Source organism: Strix aluco, chromosome 22 (genome assembly GCF_031877795.1).
Source record: "Strix aluco isolate bStrAlu1 chromosome 22, bStrAlu1.hap1, whole genome shotgun sequence".
In the NCBI taxonomy this organism is placed as follows: domain Eukaryota; kingdom Metazoa; phylum Chordata; class Aves; order Strigiformes; family Strigidae; genus Strix; species Strix aluco.
The window spans coordinates 9,395,915-9,417,394 of record NC_133952.1 but is presented as its reverse complement, the minus strand read 5'-3'; the positions used below and the strand labels follow the sequence as shown (position 1 = coordinate 9,417,394).

General features: G+C 53.3%; 1 protein-coding gene across 2 annotated transcripts in view; it reads right to left on the bottom strand.

The window, feature by feature from the left end:
• Window positions 1–5,703: 5,703 nt before the first annotated feature.
• Window positions 5,704–21,480, bottom strand: part of EPHA8 (EPH receptor A8) — a 49,970-nt gene continuing 34,193 nt past the window's right edge. Inside the window, exons 3-17 of one of the 2 annotated variants that reach the window (XM_074847830.1) lie at window positions 19,726–19,881; window positions 18,294–18,629; window positions 15,874–15,998; window positions 15,528–15,690; window positions 14,963–15,059; window positions 14,217–14,284; window positions 13,753–13,773; window positions 13,546–13,671; window positions 12,512–12,697; window positions 11,826–11,887; window positions 11,217–11,426; window positions 9,140–9,289; window positions 7,820–8,010; window positions 7,283–7,438; window positions 5,704–5,888 (exon numbers count right to left, since the gene is read on the bottom strand). In XM_074847830.1, the coding sequence (XP_074703931.1) occupies window positions 5,774–5,888; window positions 7,283–7,438; window positions 7,820–8,010; window positions 9,140–9,289; window positions 11,217–11,426; window positions 11,826–11,887; window positions 12,512–12,697; window positions 13,546–13,671; window positions 13,753–13,773; window positions 14,217–14,284; window positions 14,963–15,059; window positions 15,528–15,690; window positions 15,874–15,998; window positions 18,294–18,629; window positions 19,726–19,881 (2,162 nt within the window). In that variant the 3' untranslated portion in view covers window positions 5,704–5,773. The remainder of the gene's footprint in view (window positions 5,889–7,282; window positions 7,439–7,819; window positions 8,011–9,139; window positions 9,290–11,216; window positions 11,427–11,825; window positions 11,888–12,511; window positions 12,698–13,545; window positions 13,672–13,752; window positions 13,774–14,216; window positions 14,285–14,962; window positions 15,060–15,527; window positions 15,691–15,873; window positions 15,999–18,293; window positions 18,630–19,725; window positions 19,882–21,480) is intronic. The other variant, XM_074847829.1, reaches the window with a different exon arrangement.

Sequence of the window (21,480 nt, the reverse complement as noted above, 5' to 3'; positions counted from 1 at the left end):
AAGATGGGGCAACTGTGCACTGGGATTTCCCAAGACACAACTGCCAGGAGTTTTCATCCAGGAAATTTGAAAGGCTCTGTTGTTTGTCTGGATATTGTGGGTATTTGACAGCCTGCTCAGAAGAGCAGGTGTAATTGTGCCTGGGTTGCTGGATGAGGTACCCATAAACTGCCGAGAGTGCAGAGAACTGAAGATCCTGCTCACGTGCTGCACAGTAAAATTGCACATCCCGGGCCACATGGGTGGTCTGGCAGAGTCACAGGTCCCTGAGGAGCTGGGCTGCGTGTGTCTGGGGATCCCCTGGCACTCCCTTCTGAATGAGATGCATCCCATGGACCAGTAGGACTACCCTGGGTGCAGGGATGGGATACATGTCATGGAACTGGAGGTTAAGTCAGGCTGAGCAGTCCAGGTTCCCTTTTACACCCAGTAGAGTGTATGAAGGCAACTTCACAAGGCAGGTGATGACATGCCTTTCATTTCCTTCTTTTCCCACTCAGCGCAGCAGGCGACTGCTCAGAGGGAGACCTCCTAATCCGAGACCTGTGTTTCAGCTCTGAAGCCTGTCCCATGTTCCCAGTCCCTGCGGCAGAAGTCAGGGTTGCTGCGGTCCTGACTCATCTGTCCCCACACCCAGCTCGCTTGAGGTGGGGAGACCCTGACCTGATTGCAGAACAGGCACTTTTGTCAGCCTCTGTTCATCCTGGGATGAACTGTGCTGCTATCTCACTCCTTGATGGTGGTTTCCAAGATGTGACCTATGGGATACTTCAAAGCCCATGTAGAACTCAACCCATAACCCTTGGAAGGGTTAAAACAGCAGCTGTGGGTGATATTTCTATCTTACATCAGATTATCCTGAGTAATTTGCTTGGACATGATGCTAAATGACTGTGCTAAAAGCAGAGAGCGAAGGTGGTTTGGGAATACAGCCTTCCTTGGCAGACTAAGCTGGTATGTGATCAGACAGGAATCATATCAGTAAATAGGAAGCAGAGTTCACCATCTGTTAACACCATCCACGGAGCACATCTGACCCCTGCAAACCTGCATAAAGTTGGCACAAACTGAGCGTGGGTGCAGAGCTAAGACGGGTGGCTCCACGCAGGGCTCTGCAGGTGCTCTGCAAGTCCAGACTGCCACCTCCAGGCACACAAAGCTCGCAGAGCCTCACTTGCTAATGACACAGGCGAATTTGGCCTGGACAGCTGTAAATGAAATGCTTTGGAGCTGACTTATTGGTAGTTTGGGGTAATATTGGGTGTGACTAGAAAAGAAAAGCTGTTTTACTAGGGAAGGACCAGCTCTCAATGCTGCAAGTTGGAATGAAAGTCTCTTGGGGGACATTTAAGAAGGTGTGAAAATCCTGAGGGCTACTTTGATACATGAAGGGGTTTATTTGCTGTCATACCTAAGCCAGAGTTTCCATCTCCTCTCCTCAGATGGAAGAGTTTGCCTCTCAAGCAGGTCCTTTCCCTGGACAGGCTCCCACAGTCCCCTCCACAAGGCATTTGCTGCTGAGCTGTTTCCTCTCCCAGCCATCAGGTTCCCTGGGTGCCAGCCCTGTCCCCAGCCTGGCCAGACTGGACACCCACTGCCTGTGGTGGGGCCCAGCTTTGGGAACATGGAGCAGTGCGTGAGGTCTGGAAACACTGCTGTGTGCTGGAGAGGAGCCCCGAATGACTGGCCCTTGACAGGACTGCAATTTCATCACAATTTCTTCTAGAAGGGGAAGAAATGACATGTTAAAAATAATGACACAACCATCCATCATCTTCCTGAGGGTTGTGAGCAGGGTGATGGTCCTTGCAGTCTTTCACATGGTGGTGCTGTAGTAGCTGGGGAGCAGCTCTGAAACCAGGCCCCTGCCCACTCAGAGCAATGCCCACCAGCCCAGCTGAGTGCTTCTGCCCCTGCCTGTACCCGGGGGAAGGAGCCAGGCCACCAGCATGATCCATCCTTCCATGAATCAAGTGTTTCCTTTGGGACTGAGAAATGTAAGAGAACTTTGTACATTCTGCACAGTGTGGATACTGGCTTCATTCATAGCTGAAATAAATTAGTGAAATATGGGTTGTCAGTGAACACTGACATGTCCCAGCATTCCCAGCTGTCCCACTGTGCCCAGTGCCAGCAGTATACTGTGAGCGAGGTGTGACGTGGTTGCTGTCCCTGTCTGCATGATGGGGCGGAGGTCTGAGCAGAACCTGCCCAGCTGTGTGCACTGGACATGAATGTGGAGGAGAGGGATGAGGTGACCTCCAGAGGTCCCTTCCAACTATATTTCTTGAAGCCTCTGGCAGATAAAGGCTCAGCAAACTAGAAAGGTGGAACGTGATGCTTAAGGATGTGTTTCGGAGGTGATGGGGAAAGGAGTAGGGTCTGGGAGAGGACAGTCCTGCAGTCATGATGTGGGCGGCAGTGATGGGAAATGCAAATACTGAAATGGGGTACATAAGGGGAAACGCAGAGCTCAGGGCTTGTGGACACAACCCTCAGCACTGGGGACACTGCCCAGGAGCAGCTTGCCCAGCCTGGGGGCCAGTGCTTTGGGCAAGGGAGCACCACAGAGAATGTTGAAAGGGCGGATTGGGAGGAAGGAGGCTCCAGGACTGGCAGGATAACTCACAGCATGTAGACAGCGGGTGCAAAGAGGGCTGGGGCACCTGGGGGGAGAGAGCTGCACAGCACCACGGGTGAGCCGGGCTGGCCTTTCCCCGCAGTGGCAATGTGAGCAGGGCTGCACTGCCTGAGGACGGTCACCTCCATCCCTGAAGAGGTGCAAAGGCTGGGGATGTGTGAGCAAGCACTGACATGGATAGAGCCAACCCCACCCTGTGCGGTGGTGCTCTTTTGGTTTTATATGGCAAGAAAAATATGCTTCTTTCCTGCAAATGCCGGTGTTGTCTTTTGTCCCTGCAAATCATACGCTGGCAAGACCTTCACTGAAGGGCAGCTGGAACCACAGCTAAATGCCTACAGGAAGGGTTTTGCAAACCCTCCTACAAGATACTTCAGCTCAGACTTCAGGGGATGAGGGTTGAGGTTCTACTGGCTACTTTTTTTGCTTTTTTTAAAAATTCCTGAATTTCCAGGATAGGGTAAACCTGGGTCTGGGAAAACCCGCAAGAGGTTCAGAAGAGCCTCTGCACGCAAGATATCCTGTGCTTGCATGATCTCCTGTGTGAGATGCTCCTATGTAACAATGACTTGATGGTTTTGGGGAGGCTTCTCCCAGCCCACAGCACAGCAACCCCACCACAGGAAGCCTACAAGTGATCAGCGTCTTGGCCCTTTCCTGCACCTGTGGGCCCATCCCACAGATGCTCATGTTCCCCAGGGAAGCATTCTTCACATGTGGGAGGGTTTCTGGAGTGGAGGAAGGTAGTGGCTAGCCGGGCATCCCAGTGTTGGCCCCTCTGTGCCTCCGAAGCAGCCGTGGAGGCTCCCATGCTCTCTGCAAGTGGTGAAGCAGCTCTGTGCAGCACAGCAACAATAACAGGCAAGGAGATGGCCCATGGGAAGAAGGAGTTTTATTGTCCAGGAGGAGGTGCACACTCTGAACATAAAAGGAAAACCCTGTCCCACCATCCGCGCAGCCAGAAGCAGTCCAAAGTCCCCATGCTGCAGGATCTGACCCATGAACCACCTGGAAAGGGGCCATCTGGCAGCTCCCAACCTCAGATCCTGCAGCCAATGTTACCAGGGTTGCCCAGCAAACCCCAAGGACACAGGTCTGTGGCACTGGCCTGATCTCTGCTTTCCCCAGTTTGTCCACGACAGACTCACCCTCTGGGGAGTCCCAAATTTTGGGAAGAGAGGACATGGCCAGCACCCACCATCCTGTCCTGCAGGGCTTGGACTGACCTCATGCTGCTGACTGCCAGGTGGGTGTGTGACAGGTTTGAGTGCAGGACGCAGGGTGCAATACAAATTAAACAACACATTGCATCTGTTCCCCATTACATAGAACTTCCATAGGAAGAAGTAAAGTGCCCACCACAGTCAGAGAATCCATCAGGCCATGAGCACCCTGGATGGAAAGCTAAGCCAGCCCCAGAAAGGCCAGTTTAGCCAGGATTATTGCAGCTGAGAAATGGCTTTAACCCTCCCCCCACCCCACCTTGTGCCCAAACAGCACTGGGAGGAACAGACGCCAGGCCAGATCCTACCAGTACCTGCACTTAAGTGACGCTGGATTTACTGTGACAGTGCTAAGGACAGGATGCTGTGGGCCAGGCTTGTCCCTGGCAGTCAGCGTGGCTCCCCTCCAGCACTTCTCCTTCTCCAGGAGCCCCCCTCCCCAGCCACATTCCCAGCAGATTTTTTTGCAGTGAGTTCAGCCCCACAACTGAGGCTTCTGTGCTTTGAGACCTTTTTTGTGTACTTAACATAGTATTTCAGTAAAACAGTTCCTAAACCCATAGAAAATTCTATTTACACCCAAGAGAAAGCTTCCCAGCCCACAGTCTGCCCCCCCACCTCCCCGGCACATCTGCATCTCTGCAGCCAGCTGAGCCTCTCAGACCAGGTCCACAAGTCTTTGGATGCCACTGCTCCGCACCAGGCAAGCTTGCCAAGAGATGCTCCTGAGGAGGAGAAGAGAGCTGTGCAGGAAAGGCCAACCTCCCAGTCACCGGACTCACCAGCTGGATAGTGCTGAAGATCCTCTTTTACCCAGAGCCCCTGTCCCCAGCCATAGGACTGTGATTGCATCTGGAAATGTTGCTCAGGTCCCCTCCTCTGCAGATGACATGGCAGCCCTGGGCATAGGCAGATGGCATGGTAATGGGGCAGCTCTTGGGTTCCTCTAGGGCACTATAAGAACAAAGAAGAGTTTGGCAGAAGTATCTCTGTCCCTCCATCATGTGAGATGGGAACAAATTCTCCCACTCCTCTCTGCTCTGATAGGGCTTTGGGGGAGGCCGGGATGGTTGTTCTGCTGGGGGAAAAACCTGAGCTTGTGGCCCTAGAAAATGTGCCTGGGCTGCCCTGCATGCCTGTGCTGGATCCAAAGAGGAGCAGGGCTAGTGAGTTCAAGAGGTGGAGAGCCTCTTGCAGCACCCTGAGGCTTCTTGAGGCTCCAGATAGCAGACCCTGACCAACTCTCCTCCATGCTGGGGAATTCTCCTCTGCATGCAGAGTTGGCTGTTCCCAGCACTGCCACTTTGTACTTTGTTCTCTGCCCTCCTGGGCTTTGTAGAGGTGGACCATGAAGTCATCTGCAGGCTGGTGCAGTTCAGGAAGTCCAGGCTGGAGTACACTGGAACTGGGAGTTACTGGGAGCAGGGTTGTCTCTGCTGCCTGTGGAGCCCTCCTCAGTTCAGAGACCAAACAAACTCCCCAGCTGTCAGATCCAAAAGAGCTGTGTGCCATGGCAAGCCCGGTCCCACTGCTCATGGTATTGGTATTGCTATTGCAACTGATACCCCTCCGTCTGCAGGTGCAGCTGGGGCCATCCTGCTGTGTGAAGGGGTTACCACCTGTCCTGCATAGTTGTGTGTGGACCCCCAGTCCCACAGTAGAGGATGGAAAGAGGCATGACGTGTCCCTAGCCTGCTTGAAAGGCTGCTCCCCCCTTCAGACGGGGGAAGGAGGCAGCAGGACCATCAAGGTATCTGGAAAGCCACCTTTCCACAGACACTGAAATCAAAGAGATGCTGGTGGGGCTCCAGGTCCTGGTCTGGTGCCCCTTTTCCTGCTCACCACCCTGCTGCCCCTTTGCCAGGGTAAGTGTTAAGGAATGCCCGATGAGGGTCTGCAAAGCTGGTGATCAGAGATGCCTTCTGGGGCCATTGGTATTCAGCAGCTGGGATCTCATGGCCTGGATGCTGCTCAAGATCTTCTTCTGGTGGCCCATCATGGTGATGCCCAGACTCCGAACATCCCTGGAGAACAAAGACAGTCTCAGACACCCCATGGGCTGGACCTGTGTCGTACCAGAGAGAGACACTGCTCCTCCCTGTGTGTGCACCCCATGGAACAGCCCAGGATCCCACACCTGGCTCCTCTCTGCTTGCCCATCAGCACAAGGCTGCTGCTCCCAGGGACAGAGAGGCTGCCACTCTCCTGGACACATCCTTCTGACAGGGCCCTGTGACAGCCCTAGGGGAAGCAGCAACAGGAGAGGGATCACTCCTGACAGGCTAGTAGGTGACAAGATCAATGCTCTGAAATTGGATTCAGTTTTAGCAAGATGCCCTCAGATAACCCAGTCAGAAAGACAGATGGATGATGAGCCTTCCCCACTCAAAAGCTTCCCTGATGTGCATGAGAAACAAGTATCAGTATCAGCTCAATCCCACAGCAAAGGCCCCAACTAGAGCCCCCGATCAATGCACATGACAGTCCTCTGCCTGCATCTCTCCATCCTCCCTTTCACTGTCTCCTTCTCTACCTGCCGCACCTCGACCAAGGCACACACTGTCACATCCTTCCTGAGTCACAGAAACTACTGTCTGGCAGCTCCATGACTTTTGACAAGGAACAAGTCTCCTCAGAGACAGGAGAGGTTGTTGCCAGACCTGGCACTAATGCTAACACCAAGGGATAGGGAATATAAGCCCAGGGTAGGAGCAGGAATAGTTGCCATTTTTTTCTGGTACCCCTTGGACCATCAGCCACCTCAGAGACCCCCTAGACAGGTGGCAAGAACTAGCTCCTTACAGCATGGTTGGTGATGGGACACATCTTTCCCAGCTCTCCTTACTTAACCCAGCCTTGGTCACTTGGTCACCTTCCACTCACACCAAGGCCCTGGCTGGTGCCTCCCTGCCTAGCTGCACTGATCAGGGAGCCAGTCCAGTGCACTGGGGTCTGAAGAAGCCCTGAGGTGCCCCCCAGCTCAGTTTGCTTCCCAGTGGAAGAGCACAGACACACTCTGGTCCAGACATGCCTTTTGCAGGGGAAACAAAGGTAAGAAGTGCAAGGAGAAGGCAACTTTATATCTGACCCTGCTTTGATCAGCAGGTTGGATTATATGACCTCCTGAAGCACCTTACAACCCCAATTACCTGTGAACCTATGATGACGTTGGAGAGACACCACAGAGCACCAGAGGTGACTTGGTACTCACAACCTGTCAGTACAATTCCCACATCTTCTCTCAAAGGTCAGCACAGCCTTGGACACTGTACCAGGTCTCACACTGTTTCCTTAGGGGTATGTCTGTGGCATCAGGGACCAACTAAGTTGATCAAGCCAAGGCAGGATGATCATTGTTTGGGGCTAATGGGATGGTGCAGGGCAACCCAACCAGTGCTGTTTGTTCTCTGGTACTCACTCGATGTTCATGCGCATCACCATGCCCAGGGAGGAGTACCCTGCCATGGCAAAGTTGTCCCGGTAGTGCCCGAGCCGGATGGAGTCCAGCCAGTCCTCCACTGTCAGACAGCTGGCCAGGTCGAGGAGACCCCTGTTGAAGGGTGTTTGGGTGAACCTGGGAGCAGGAAAGAAGGGGTTAGACCAGGAGGTGATGGTCCTAGGTGTCCAGGCTGTGAGGTCCACCTCAAAGAGCCTGTGACCCTGCAGGCGAGGGCAGGATGGAGAGGGCAGGAGGTCGACACACTGCTGCGTGGGCACTGCTGCACATACTTGACCAGACCCTGGTGTGGGGATGCCCCAGTGGGAGCAAGGCAGTGAAGTGCAGGATACTTTGCACTGCCCACCACAGCCTGTGCCCATGGGCCCCATGCATGTCCATGGTCACAGGGTGCTGCTCAAGCTGGACAGAAGTATTCCTTATGCGCTGCAACCCACATGCTCTGCCCAGCATCAGCTGTCAACCCCTGCTCACCATGGCGTCTCAGGGAGCCCTTACCGGTTCACGGTGGCTGTGCACTTCAAGTTGTCAGGGTTGCGGATCAGCTTGTCCAGGATGCCTACGATCTGGGAGAAGCGTGGCCTCTCGCTGCGGTCCTTCTGCCAGCAATCCAGCATGAGCTGGTGCAGGGCTGTGGGGCAGCCCATGGGGGCAGGCAGGCGGTAGCCTTCCTCCACTGAGTTAATGACCTGGAAGGAAGCCACACGCCGAAGTGGAGCTGCACTCCCACCCAACTCCCAGCACCCCAGGGGAAGATCCCTGGTGCATGAGCTGCTGGGACCATCAGATGGGGAAGCAGGGGGAGTGTACACAAGATTCATGCTAAACAAGTAAATTGCCAGCAAGCTGTGTGCAGTCTCTGTGGAGAGCTGGAAGCAGGTTGGATACCACACACATACAAGAAATTACTGCTATGACAGCAGATTTATTAAGTGGTCCAACAGGCCTAAAATATTGCAACTTCCCTCCAGCAGACAAGCCACGAGAGCTGCTCTCACACTCAGTTGTTCTACATCTAGGGCTTGCCACCACTCAGCAACACTGGAGGAAAACCTGCTCAAAGGAACTGGGCAGAGAAGGTAGTATAAGGCACTGCATCCATGCCCTGTTGTCAACAAAGCCACTTTCTAAAATAATAAAAACACTAATGAGAGAGGGGGTTCTCAGGACTCCCACAGCAGGGAGAAAGCAGATAGGCTTATTGTCTCCGTAGGTAAAAAAAAAGGAGTCCTGTGGTTCTGCAGAGTCAAAATATTCATTTTATTTCCTCCTTTTGGAAATTTTGCTCCCAGGCTGTAGACAGGAATATAACCTACATTTTTCTACAGTTTTAATGCTACTCTGGAAGTAAGAGGGGATTCACATAACTCTGACAAGCCCAAAGCCTACTGCTGGGTGGTGCAAGCCTGGGTGCAGGAGGGACTGTCAGGCTAATGCAGGGGGGCTGCAGTGATGCTAGAAAAGCCCTGAACCCTTCCAGGCAATGGAAAGGTGGCACAACACATGCTGAAGCTCTGCAGCATGCAGAAAGGCTTGTACAGAGCAGCAGGCAGGGATGGGAAGACCCACAGAGCACACAGCCAGGCACAGCCAGGAGCTGTGGTGCCGCACAGGGAAAGGCTGCTCAGTGTGATGATGAGCAACACACTGATGTCCCCACTGATGGGACAAGCACATTGTGCACAGCCCTGGGAGGATGTGAGGAGAGGCAAGGGCTGCTCTTTGGGTCCTTTTTCCCCAGCCCCCCCTGCTAGGCTGGCTTCAATGAGGGCAGGAGGAGAGGCAGGCTTGCCACCACGTTGCTCTGTGTCCACTCACGTCCCGGTTGGTCATGTTCCAGTATGGTCGCTCGCCATAGGCCAGCACCTCCCACATGACGATGCCATAGCTCCACACATCGCTGGCTGAGGAGAACTTGCGGTATGCGATGGCCTCTGGAGCTGTCCAGCGAATGGGGATCTTCCCCCCCTGAAAAAGTGAACAACAGTAGAGGCCCAGAGCATGCAGGGCTCAGGCATCCCTACCTCTCTATAGCTGGGACAGCAGATTAGACAAGCAATACGCTGGGATGGCATCTTCTGGAAAGGACTGAAGAGGCAATCTGCACAAGATAAGTCTAGAGTCATCCTGAAGGATGACTTCAAGGTATTTCCAGTAGAGCAAGGAGAAAGCTGTAAAAGCAACAGCTGGTCAAGGACAACAGAGGAGAAACTCAGGATACCATCTTATCACAATTTTCTGAACAAGAAAGCATCCTCCTTTTCAGGATACCCTGACTGAAACCTCACTAGAGATCCTGAGATCCTCGCTCCTGGGCCTGGCACTGCATCCTTGTCATTCAGCTTTACCCAGACTAGGCACCTAGTCTTCCTGCAGAGCAACCAGCTCTGGTGGGTTTCATTGTGCCAAAAGGCCTCAAATCCTCTGCTTGTGACATTCCTGGTGGCTGCTCCATCCTCTAGGGACCTCCCTGCTTGCATTCATACTGGGGACATGAGACAGTGTCTCTAGAAACTGGGCAGGATTAGAAAGGGTCAGCAGGTAGGTCAATATGAGCTCTGGTCACTCAGGTTACCTTCCTGACCCAGTGTGGTCACTGACATACTGTCTCTGGAAACTTGTTCACAAAGATTAAAAGCACTGGGGGAAAGCTCAGAGACTGTCTTGGTGGGAGGAGAGCCAGGCTATGTGTGTGCTTGTAAGCCGCGGAGATGTAAGACAACGAGATGAGCTGCTCTGTCGTCAGGAAGCCCTAGCTGATCTTGGCCTCTTCTTACCCTTCCTCTGAGAGCCCCAAAGCCAAGATGCAGAAGATGCTGTATTTGAACCAAGCAGCAGGAACCTTCCCCAAAATTAAAGGATCTGGAATATCAAGTTATTTCTTGAGATATCAAAGGGAGCAGCTGAATGCAAAGACACAGAGAGGACACATTCTGGTTCACTCCTCCACTTGCCAAGAGCATGAAGGCCATGTTCTCCAGGCTGGGCTGCTGTGCGCTCATACCTCAGAGCTGCAACACCTTTGTGCCATGATCTGCATTGCAATCAGCTACCCCAAAGTAACCTGAAGCTTTTTCCGCTTCTCTAGTCTTGGTCCTTCTGAAAAATGATGCTCAGACTCCTCAGCTGCAGCTCCAAACTGGTCTCCATCAGGAACTGTCTATCTACCACATTTTCCCAGCCAGAGGTGTGCCTGGGGAGCACACTAATTCCTTTCATGACCAGAGAAGAGCAAAAAGAGCACATTCCCTCAATGTGGATCATTTTGCCTCTAATAACCTCCAGTGGAGGGATACATCAAGCTCCAGAGCTGTCAGGTTATCCAGAAAAGTCTTAAAATGGCTTTACAGACAAAAGTGTCCCACATTAAAACAAAACCACCTAGGTTGTAAAACCAATTCCCACTCTTTCCACACTCCTGACTGAGGCAGAGTCACATGGAAAAACTAGTGTGTAGCCACACTACTGAAGAGTGTACCATAACACCCACCGATGGCTCCAGGACAACTGAAGGAGTGGATGGAGCTACACAGTCTAGGGAAGGACTCCAACGGGGACATGGGAGTGTCCCTGTGCAGTGGGCCATGCATGCCCACAGGAGCTCTTGGCTGGGGAAGTTTGATCAGCTTCCTGTTCTCCCACCCTGCTTCTCTTCATTTGCTGCACAATTCAGTTCTGGGATGTCCCTATATGAAGGACAATGCCTTAAGGCTCAGAAGCTCTTTGGGTTCATGCTCTTGGTCCAGATCTCAGCAGTGAGGTGGCTATCTCCATTATCTTCATATCACCCTGCCAATCTTGACTTGAGAGTGTCTAACTTTTCCACCTGTCAGTGGCCTGGGGCAATCACCATCAGTAAAGGATCAACAAGACTGCAATGCTAGGAGCCACGCACCGTGGTGGTATATGCAGCATCTGGGTCATCCTCCAGGATGCGTGAGAGACCAAAATCAGACACTTTGCAGACCAGGTTGCTGTTCACCAGGATGTTGCGGGCAGCCAGGTCCCGGTGCACATAGCCCAGGTCAGACAGGTACCTCATGCCAGCTCCAATGCCGCGCAACATGCCCACCAGCTGGATGATGGTGAACTGCCCATCATGTTTCTGGAAAGGAAATAACCCAGAGTTCATTCATGGGTTTCACCAGCATCCTACTGATGCTGCTGTCATTAAATTAACCCCCTAGTACCTCTCATCTTTGTCTTAGTACCTCCTCTAACCCCAGTGCTTCTCTCTTGTCCTGCCAGCTAACCTCCTGCCCTCCCAGCGCCTCTGACACACTGGTCAGACAGGTGTCCCTGCCTTTGCAGTGCTGTTCCAGGAGCCAGCTGTGATGCCCTGGAGCCCGTGCCTGCTGGAGAGGTGAGAGTGCAGAGCACACTGCTCTTCCACAGGGCCTGCAGTGGCAGTGGCCATGAGGCTGAGGAGCAGGAACCAACCTCTTCTCCAGTCACTCAGCCCAGAGGGATGTGCAATGAATAAAAATACAAAAAAGCTCCTTACCCTGAGAAAGGTGTCTAGCGAGCCATTTTCCATGTATTCAGTAACAATCATTACCAATTTGCCTGCAGAAAACAAGGGAGGTCGAGTTAGCAGAAAAGTCACCATCCTCCAGGAAGCCCAGTGCCAGGTTTCTACTGGAAGAAACATGAATCCAGGCCTGTGGATCTCCTGCAGCCCCGTGGAGTGGTCTCATCTCTGCACCACACAGGACAGGCACTGCGGTGGGGATGTGGCAATAACCCTGACACTTACCCCTCCCTCCAGGTGCTATTGATGTGGCTAGGTCAGCTTTGTTATCCTGCTGAAATTTGCATGTCATTAGCATAACGCTTTGCATCAGAATGTGCCTTTTTGAAGGAAGTCTTCAAATTATTATTCAATACAGTCAGCCTTTAAAATAAATGCTAATGGATAGGACATCTATATCTAACCAATAACCCTGACCTGGGGTGCACTGCAGAGCAAGGTGGGGAACTGCCACATGGAAAGTTTGTCCTTTAAGAGAAGGCAAGGGTTGGGATGGGGGGGACCCTGGGTAAATGGGCATCTGACAAGTGAGCAACTGGGGCAGCCGAAGGATGGAAAGCACCCAAAGTGATCCCTGACTCCCATCTCCCAGGGTGCCCACAGGGAGGTACATCGCAGCTTTGCCCCACCATAGGGTCCCGTCCCCACCAGCTACATACTCCTGGTCACCACCCCCTCCAAATGGATGACGTTGGGGTGGTCAAACTGCGCCATGATGCTGGCTTCACTCAGGAAGTCCCGTCTCTGCTTCTCCGTGTAGCCTGCTTTCAGTGCCTTGATGGCCACAGGAATCTCCCTCTTCCCTGGCAGCTTCAGGCGGCCATAGCACACCTCTCCAGACTCCCCTGCAAGGCAAGGGAAGGTGAGGGCACGGGGAGCTCCTCAGCTTCTTGCACCGACCCACCAGCACCATGGATCACCCAGTCTGCCAGTATGCTCACAGCATGCCCCAGTCCCTCAGGACTCCTGGGCTCTTTGTGCATTGCTGCCTCTGAGTACAGAAAGGATTTCCCATTTCTTCCTTCCAATGCCACCTCTGGGAACTGGGCAGAAATATCAGAAACCACCTCTCTTTGATGCTTTTTACTGAAGGCGATGGGCCAAGAGTAGTGATTAACAGTGGCACTTGCCTTACTGCTTTTAATGAACAAATTTGGGAGTCTCTTGGGGCAGCAGGGATGTCTCTCAGACAGGCTTCCTAATGCTACTCTGGGGCGCTGCTGGTGAAGTTCCAGCTCTGTCTCTGCCCCATGCTTCCCTGCAAACCCCTGTTCCTATGCAAAAATCCCTTTTGTTCTGAAAATTTACCATCTTGCTTGAGATTTCATTTGCATCTTGTCACCCCAGACGCTTGCTCTGAGGTTTGAAAGCAGGGTGGCCGCATTGGAGCACTCACGCAGGACAGGCTGAGCCATCTGCTGCGTCAGCCTGAGCCACCGGTGCCACACCAGCTGAACAGCAACCCTCTGCACCAGGCTGCCTCCAAAGAGTTTATTTCACGCACCAAAAAAACCCCATTTTATCCATGATTTTGATCTTAAAAGGATAAGGAGCAGCTGAAGCCCTGGCTGAGAACTATGCCAGTGCTGCACAGCCTGCTGTGGTCCCAGCAGGCCACTGGGACGGCACAGCCTCAGACTGATTTTCCCTGAGCAGATGTGATGCAAAGAGGCAGCCTGGCCTGGGGACTTACCAGACCCAATGACCTTCTCGATCTTGATCCGTGAGGCCTCAATTTCACGGGTGAACTCATGCACAGCTTGGCAGGGGTCCTCATACGTGTGGGGGTCCACATAGAACTTGGACTCTGGGAATTTCACTGCCAGGTTTCAAAAGAGAGAGAGGAGATTAGCTCTTTCAGGGAGCCCTGCTGAGAAGTAGGAGCACCCAGCAGCCAGGCAGAGTATGGGCAGGGGTGGAACTTCTTGGGTTAACACACTAAGGAGTCACAGAGGTTGCAGCCCCAAGGAAATCTAATGCACTCTTTGTCATAGCAGTGTCCCCAGAGCAGTCCAGGACCTGGCTGCCCAGTTATCCTCCACATGATTGTCCCCCTTCCATCACCTCCCCACCCACTATCCCCAGCCTGTGATGAATTTTGCACTCTTTTGGCCTGCTGCTGTCTGGAATGAACCTGTCACAGTCCTATCTCATGCTGTGCAACCCTTCAACCCCATTATCAGGATGTCCCTGGGATCAGAGTCCCCACTCAGCTCTCTTAGACACATTCCCAGAAGCAGGAAGTGGTCAAAACCCTTCCCCTTGAAAACCACAAGAGTGCCAGGGGGTAATGGACCAGGTCACTGCCCATCCACAGGGCTGAGGTCCTTCACACCCCAGGGGCAGCAGCAGGGAGGGTCCTACCTTGCCCATTCTGATAATGCATCTTCTCCTCGTCGGAGTCCTGGAAAGCCTTGCTGTATCCGCAGTGCCTGCCACAGGGACACAAGGGTCAGAAGAGGTGCTCCTGTCCCTTTTTCCCACAAGCAGCTCAAAGGCAGGGTGGAAGGCAGTGCATGCCAGGGCTGTAGGCAGCCCAGAAGGAGCCAGAACTAACACTTGGCCCTCCACCAGCTGCATCCCTGCATCTTGCTAGACTGACACTTTGGCCTGGAGCAAGGTACTTTCCAGGTGCTCTCCAAGACTTGGCAGTGCTAAAAGCTGCAGCCCTTTTGTCTCCTCTGGGCAGCGGCATGTGTGCTTCATATGCCTGGCTCAGCCATGCTGAGATATAGCAGACAGTCCCCCTTGGACCTTTCTGATGGAGAACAGCCCTCTCCACTCCTGACCTACCCTCTATCCCATCCAGTCAGCCCTTGTACTGGCAGTGGTAGTGGTACTGGTATTGCTATGGCTATTACTTATTGCTATTGCTATTTCTATTGCTACTGCTACTACTGTTCAGACTGCTGTTGATTGGAAGGTCTGAAGACTGGCTCTGCCTCAGGGAAAGTGAAGGCAGGGTGACCCCTGAAGTCTCTTTGTTGCTTATTAACCCAGGACCTATGGATGCTCTGGACAAACTGAGAGGAGAAAAGTTGCATCCAAGTTCTCCCATCCCTCTTGCCCCGCTTGGTGACAAGCCAAACTGACATCCAGAAAACACTTACCTCTTCTTGCAGATTAGGACCACCAGCAACGCAACGAGGCCAGTGATGAGTGTCAAACAGATCCAGACAATCGTCATCGTGTCATACCGGAGAGAGACTGGAAGAAGCAGGGTAGGAAGGAGACGAGCTGCAGTGAGGAGTGCTCTGCTGAGCTCAGAAAATTACCTACGCCACTGGGGTCATGATCTTCAAAGATAAAGCACCACACAACACCCAGCCCCAGCTTTGTGGCTCTCCCAGTGTATAGGGACCATTTACACATGGGGAAGCCAAGCATGGACCTGGGAAAGCCATGCAAACCAGTACAGAGAGGAGTCTGGAGCCTCAAGACATCACCAGGTCTTCCCTGCCCTAACTGCTATGTCCTTCCTCCTTTTTCTTTCTAATGTATAAGCACATGTCATGAGGGCAACCTCAAGCAAACCCTGCAGGCTGAAAGCCCAGGAGATGTGCCTCCAGCCTCCCTCCTTGCATGAAAGAGGAACAATGGCCAGGGAGGGCATCATCATCATCCTGTATGCTCCCTCTCCCTCACTTCCCACATCCCACAACTGCACACACTCACCCGGCTTCCCCGTTTCCACCTCCACCGTCTGACTGAACCTCCCACAGCCAGCAGAGGTACGAGCCCGAACCTGGAAAATGTAGCGGGTTGCAGGCTTGAGCCCAGAGATGGTGGCAGTGGTGCCCTTGGATTTCAGAGTTGAATAGCTCTGCATTTCCTTGTCCTGGGGAAAAACACCACCAAAAACCTTGCTGTATCAGCACAACAGCCACAAAGTCTTCCAAAATAATCTTTTGTGCAAGGCTGGCTGATAGCAGCAATTGCACCAGCAGGATTTAAACCAAGCCACACCCCTGTCTAAATCTGCCACGCTGGGACCGGTTTGCAGCAGCGAGCTCAGTGTTACCTTCTCGTAGTACTTGATCTCGTACTCCAGGATGATGCCATTGGGCTGGTCTGGCTCTTGCCACAGCAAGGTGACGCTGTTCTGGCCTGTGCTCTCCTGGCGGACCACAACCACCTGGGACGGTGCTGGGGGTGCAGACAGCAGGGTGTTAGGTGCCTGCTGTGGGAGTCCTGCATGGGTGGGGACAGCAGGACACAGCCACAGGGAAGGGTGGAACTGGAGCCCCGTGCAGGACCCCTGGTTTAAACCATGTTTCTGTTTTAATTAAAGCCATGTGGAGATGAGTGCAGCAAAGGGCCTCACAAACAGGCTTTTGTTCGCTTCAGTTGCCTCAATCTCTTTCCCATGGAGTGCGCATGCACTGAGGAGATGAAAGATGAGGGCACTGTCCCAGCACAGGCAGAAGGGAACACTGGTTCTTTGCTGTGATCCAGAGTCAGAAAGGAGAAGAGACTGCTGGGCTGGAGGTTGTGGAGATCTCTAGCAGGACCCTGAACCCTCCAGCCCCACTTGGGGAAGGGGAAAGGGAAAGGGGAAGAGGGAAAGGGGAGATGATAAATGCCCAGAGGGGTGATCAGGGACTAAGCAGCAGTCTAAACGTACCCTGGGGGTGCTCTCCTGCCCTGAGATACTTGTCATCTGCCTGGGCCTGGACTGGAAGCCTGTGAATCAGTCCTTTTACCTGCTGTGTCTGAATTGGAGCTGCCACAGCCAGAGAAGCCAACTCACTGGCCTCTTTTCCCTCTGGGAAAATCATCCCTTCAAAGGACCCCAGAGAGTGGGGTGGTGCAGCCATTGGGTCCGACTCATGGGAAGGGGTCAGGCACCCCTTACAACCCTAACTGCTGAATGAAAAATGGGATGTGGAGGGAAGATGGAGCTGCTGTCTGCCATGGTTGCAGTGCAGAGGGGTTGCTGGAGCAGCACAGAGACCAAAAGAGGACATAGGGGCTGCAGCAGCAGTAGGGCACCAGGGACTGAGAGGCAGCAGTTATAGCTCAGTTCATTTTCGAGCTGGCTCCTCTGAGAAGCAGAAATCACTGTTGGGACACAGGATCCCAGGGAGATGGGACAGGGTGGGATGGTGGGAACCAGCTAAACCCCTTGGGCATGTGCAATGCTATCTCTCCAAACAGCCCCAGGGCATCTCTGCTGCACCCACTCCTGCCCTGCTCAGCTGCCCGGGGCTGGGAGGACAAGAGAGACCAGTACCCAGCATGGGCAAGCCAACCCAAGCAGTGCAGCAGGTGCCCCTCAGCCCCTTCTGGCAGGCAAGGATGCTCTGTGGTGTGCAGTAGCTGGAGCACTGCACAGGCACGGCAGCTGAACTTCAATCACTACCAAATTCCCAGCCCTGCTGGTTTCACAGCACCTACTCAGCATCCACTTTCCATCAGAGAGTGTGAAATGGGAATATTCAGCACTTCCTGAGAGCACCCCCCTCCAAGGCATCAGGCTGATGCTGCTCATCAGCACTTGGAGGGATCATGCAGGAGCGAGCCAGCAAAACTGAGCCATTTTCACGTGGGTTCAACAGAGTGCTGAAGAAGGGCTATGGGCAGGCACTAGTAACAAAAGGGCCTTATTCTCATGTCAGCCTTGAGCTAACCCAGCAAGGCTCCCCGGGTTTCTCCTGCTGGCACTGCCACCATGAGAGCAGAAGGTGCTCAGCCTCACAGGAAGTTCCTTCGGGCTTCTTTCCAACTGGGAGGATTAACAAGAAGGGCCAGTTCCTGCCCTGTCCTCTCTGCCTACAGCGTGCTCCATGGAAGGGGGCTTAGCCAGGCTCTGCTCTGGGGGGATGCCCAGGTGACCCTGCAGAAAGGTCGTGGCCCATCTGGACTACAACATTGCTCAAAGTATTTCCTGGGGAAAGAGCATTTCACAGCAAGGGATGAGACATGTATGAGAGAGACTTTTCCCAGCAAACATTGCTGTCACCTGCCAGGGCCTGGCATTGGCGTGAGCTAAGAGCAGAGCATAAACTGTTGCTTGGCCCTTTGGGAAGGGACAGAAGGCTGGAGGAACAGCCTGAAAGATTCATGCCCTACTTAGTGTTCCTGTCAATAAACAAGTGTTCTCTGTGCCCCTTGTCTCCTGCAGAAAAGAAGCCTCCACCAGCGGCTGCAGGCTGAAGTGAAGGGAGAGGAGGATGAAAAAGGATACTATGAACTAGAGAAGGGTAAGGGTTGCCTTGGGCAGAAGCTTGTGTCCAGCCCACCCTGGCTCCCTGAACCCACCTCCAGCAGCAGAGAGGATAGAGGTCACATCTCCAGGGGGTCCCATGCCCATCACCAAACCAGCCTTTGGCTGCTAGGGCAGGTTCTGGTTCCTGCAGATACTGGCTGGGGCAATGTTGGAGCAACATCAGCATCACCCACACAGGCAAAGCCTGGCGGGGGGGTGTCTGCTCCTCCTACCTGCCTGGTTTGTCGTGATGTTGGCAACTGCAGCTCTTCTGGACTCCAGGCTGAGGTCGGAGACACCGTTGACGGCCTCCACCCAAAAGGAATAGTTGGTGTGGGCCAGGAGGTTGGTCACCGTCAGTGCTCCCTGCACCAGGCTCATCTGCTGGGGCACGAAGCGGATCCCACTGCCGCATGCTTCGCACTGTCCAGCGTCCCCTGCACAGCGCCTGCAGACCACGTTGTACACGATGTCAGCGCGTCCCCCCTTGTCCAAGGGTGGGCCCCACTCCAGTGTCACTGAGGTGCCATTTACACTGGAGATCAGGTTCACAGGAGCAGAGGGGGGGCCTGGAAAAGAAGCAGAGGTTCAAGCAGTGCAGGGGCAGCTGAAGTGTGTTGGGACTGAAGTGTGTTGGGACATGGGACCAACAGAGAGATGCACCTTGGGCAGCATGTACCTGTGCGTACAAATGATGCTACAGGGAATACAGAGCTGCCCAGAGAGGGAAATGCTCCAAACAGAAAAGAGCAAAGACACAGACAGGTGTCAGGGTGAAATGCCATGGAGATAAGATGCTCTGGATCAGGATGTCAAATGCCAGGCAGGCAAGAGCTGATGTTTCTTCTGGGAGAAGCAGGAAGCAATGGGGATACATGAAGCTTTTGGGGGATAAGTCAAGGTGTTGATGAGCTGGACAGTGGAGAACAGGACCCACTCATCTGAAGGGAAGGGTAAATTCACATTTCCTGGGGAGATTAACAATCTTGGGTGGATATCCCCTAGGGAAACACAAGTCAGATGTTGCTGACCTGTCTTTCACCCTGGCTTCAGCTGGCAGCCTCACACCTTTCTGCCCTCCCGGACCAACTACAGAGAGGAGTTGTCCTCCTGGGATGTTCTTCTTCCCTTTCGATAGCACTGTGCCCCTCAAAGCAACCTATTGCAGAGAACTGAGCTGAAACCACATGACAAACGCTAGTGCCACTGTCCCCCCACAGCGAAGGAGAACACAGCAACACTTGCACTGCCCCATGGCCTCCCACGGGTCTGACTACCCTGGGCACTTCTGCAAAGGAAAGCAGCCAGCAAGTGACTGGCACGCTGGCTGGTGCATGAGCAGGTGAGTTTGCCAGCAGAGCCGTGGTCTCACCCTGCTCCATCACAGGAGAGAGCCCCAGGAAGGGAGCAGACTCTGGCCAGGCATGTTTGGAGAGCAGCAGGATGAGGATGAGGCAGAGGACAGTGAGGGACTGTAGCTGAGGGGATCTCAGCTCATGAGCCAAAGGGAGACCCGAGGTTGAAAGGCTGCTCCAGTGCCTTGGGCAGCATGCACAGAGGCAAGGGTGCATGCTGGGCTCAGGCAGGGAGCATCTGCTGTGTCTGAGGATGTGCCGCCTGCCCCGCTGCAGCGTGGATGGGCGCCTGGACAGTCAGGGTACTCACGCGTGCAGGCGGCCGAGGGGGGGTCTTGCACCGCCCTGTAGAAGCTGCTGTCGCAGCGGCACATGCGGGCTGCCCGGCTCTCCGAATGGCTGTGCAAGGGGCACTTTGCACATAGCTGGTCCCCGGGGGCTGACTTGTAAAATCCCAGCTGGCAGGCTGCAGAGGAGGGCAGAGGTCAGAGGGATGTGCCTGGAGGAGCAGCAGCCCACAGCTTGGCAAATCCCACCAGTGCAAAGCTGGACCCCACTCTTATCCCTCTTATTCCCATCCCAGTGCATGGGAAACCAATCCTTTTCCCCAATGCCTGAGTGAGTCTCCCTCCAGTTGGCCAGTTGGAACCAGCCTCTGTGAAAACTCCTTTTGTCTCTCCCCCAAGGCTGTACTGTACCTGTTCCCCACTGTTTCATAAGCAGACTTGGGTCCCTCTGCTTTTTGTGAGCTGCCTGCAAAGCTCGAGGTACTCTCCTTGCACCCATGACTGCTACCCAGAGCTCTCCCCACTGCAGCCACTCCTCTGGGCCACCGCTTGACCTCAGGGCAGGGAGCACTGCAAAGATCAAACCAGGCAGCACTGGAAATCACCTTGTTAACTGTTCTAAGAACCACCATTTATGGGGCAAATTTACAGCACTGTCATTAGTTGCCACACTAATCATGCTGGGTGTGCTCAGGTGCCCAAGAACACCCGTGTGGGTGCTTTCAAGAATTAAAAGCTCCACACCTGGGACATGGTTCACGTTCCTCTGCAAGCCCCTGGTGTGCTGCTATACAAATCAACAAGTTTCCTTTCACAAAACAAAGGGCAAACACCCTCTCTTGATTCACGTTGCAGCAGACTGACAGTGCACACATGCAGTCTGCTCTCTGCAGAGGGACAGCAGGGCCAAATGAGCCAGCCTGAGTTTTTTCTGACAACACAACCCACCTCCAGTTGCTTTGCCTCCTCCTGGTGCTGGAGGTTGTGCAGCAGGAGCACATGTTCATCCCATGTCGGGGCTGGCATCAGTCTGCTCTGTCCTACCCCCACCTCTCCCATCAGCCCCTTGGGTGAATCATTTGTCACACAAACAAACAACTTGTCTCTTGTTAGAAAAATCGATTAGCTCAAGAGTGACGTGTGGCGTGTCAGGTATCTGTCTGGGAATAGAAGGATTTCTCCTCTCTTGTAGATTTCAACTCCGAGTAAGAAAAAAGTCTCTGTCTTGGTCCCCGTATCATCAAGTACTTCTAGGATCAGTTCCAGCGATTCAAGCAATAAACCTGGCTCTGACTCATTTCTGGTTTTCCCTACTAAGGTAGTAATACCTTCATTTTCCCGTCTTTATGTCCAGTGGCCACCTCTACACACAGCCTCAATTTTTGCTTCCAAGCATTTAGAAGAGTTGTTTGCCATTCAGCATCCCTGGTGGTCTGGGTCCCTCCATGCTGGCTATTTGTTCTCCTTCTAGGTGATTATTTTCTTTTTTATTAATAACACTCGTTCTCACCACAGATCTCCCTGGACTGATTGCTACCAACGTATTTCACATATCGCACGCTGCACAGTAATACAATGGCCTCTGAGCTGCTTCCAGCAATGGCAGCTGAAGTCTATGCTCCAGCCACACACTTCCCTACTGGCTTTCTTCTCCCTCTTCAGACTCTGTCACTAGCATCTGTGGCAGTTTTGCACTGAATGCTACTTTAGAGACAAGGGAGAAATACCACCAGCAGGATGTACACGTGCTGCACATGCCAGAGATGTTGGTATCACAG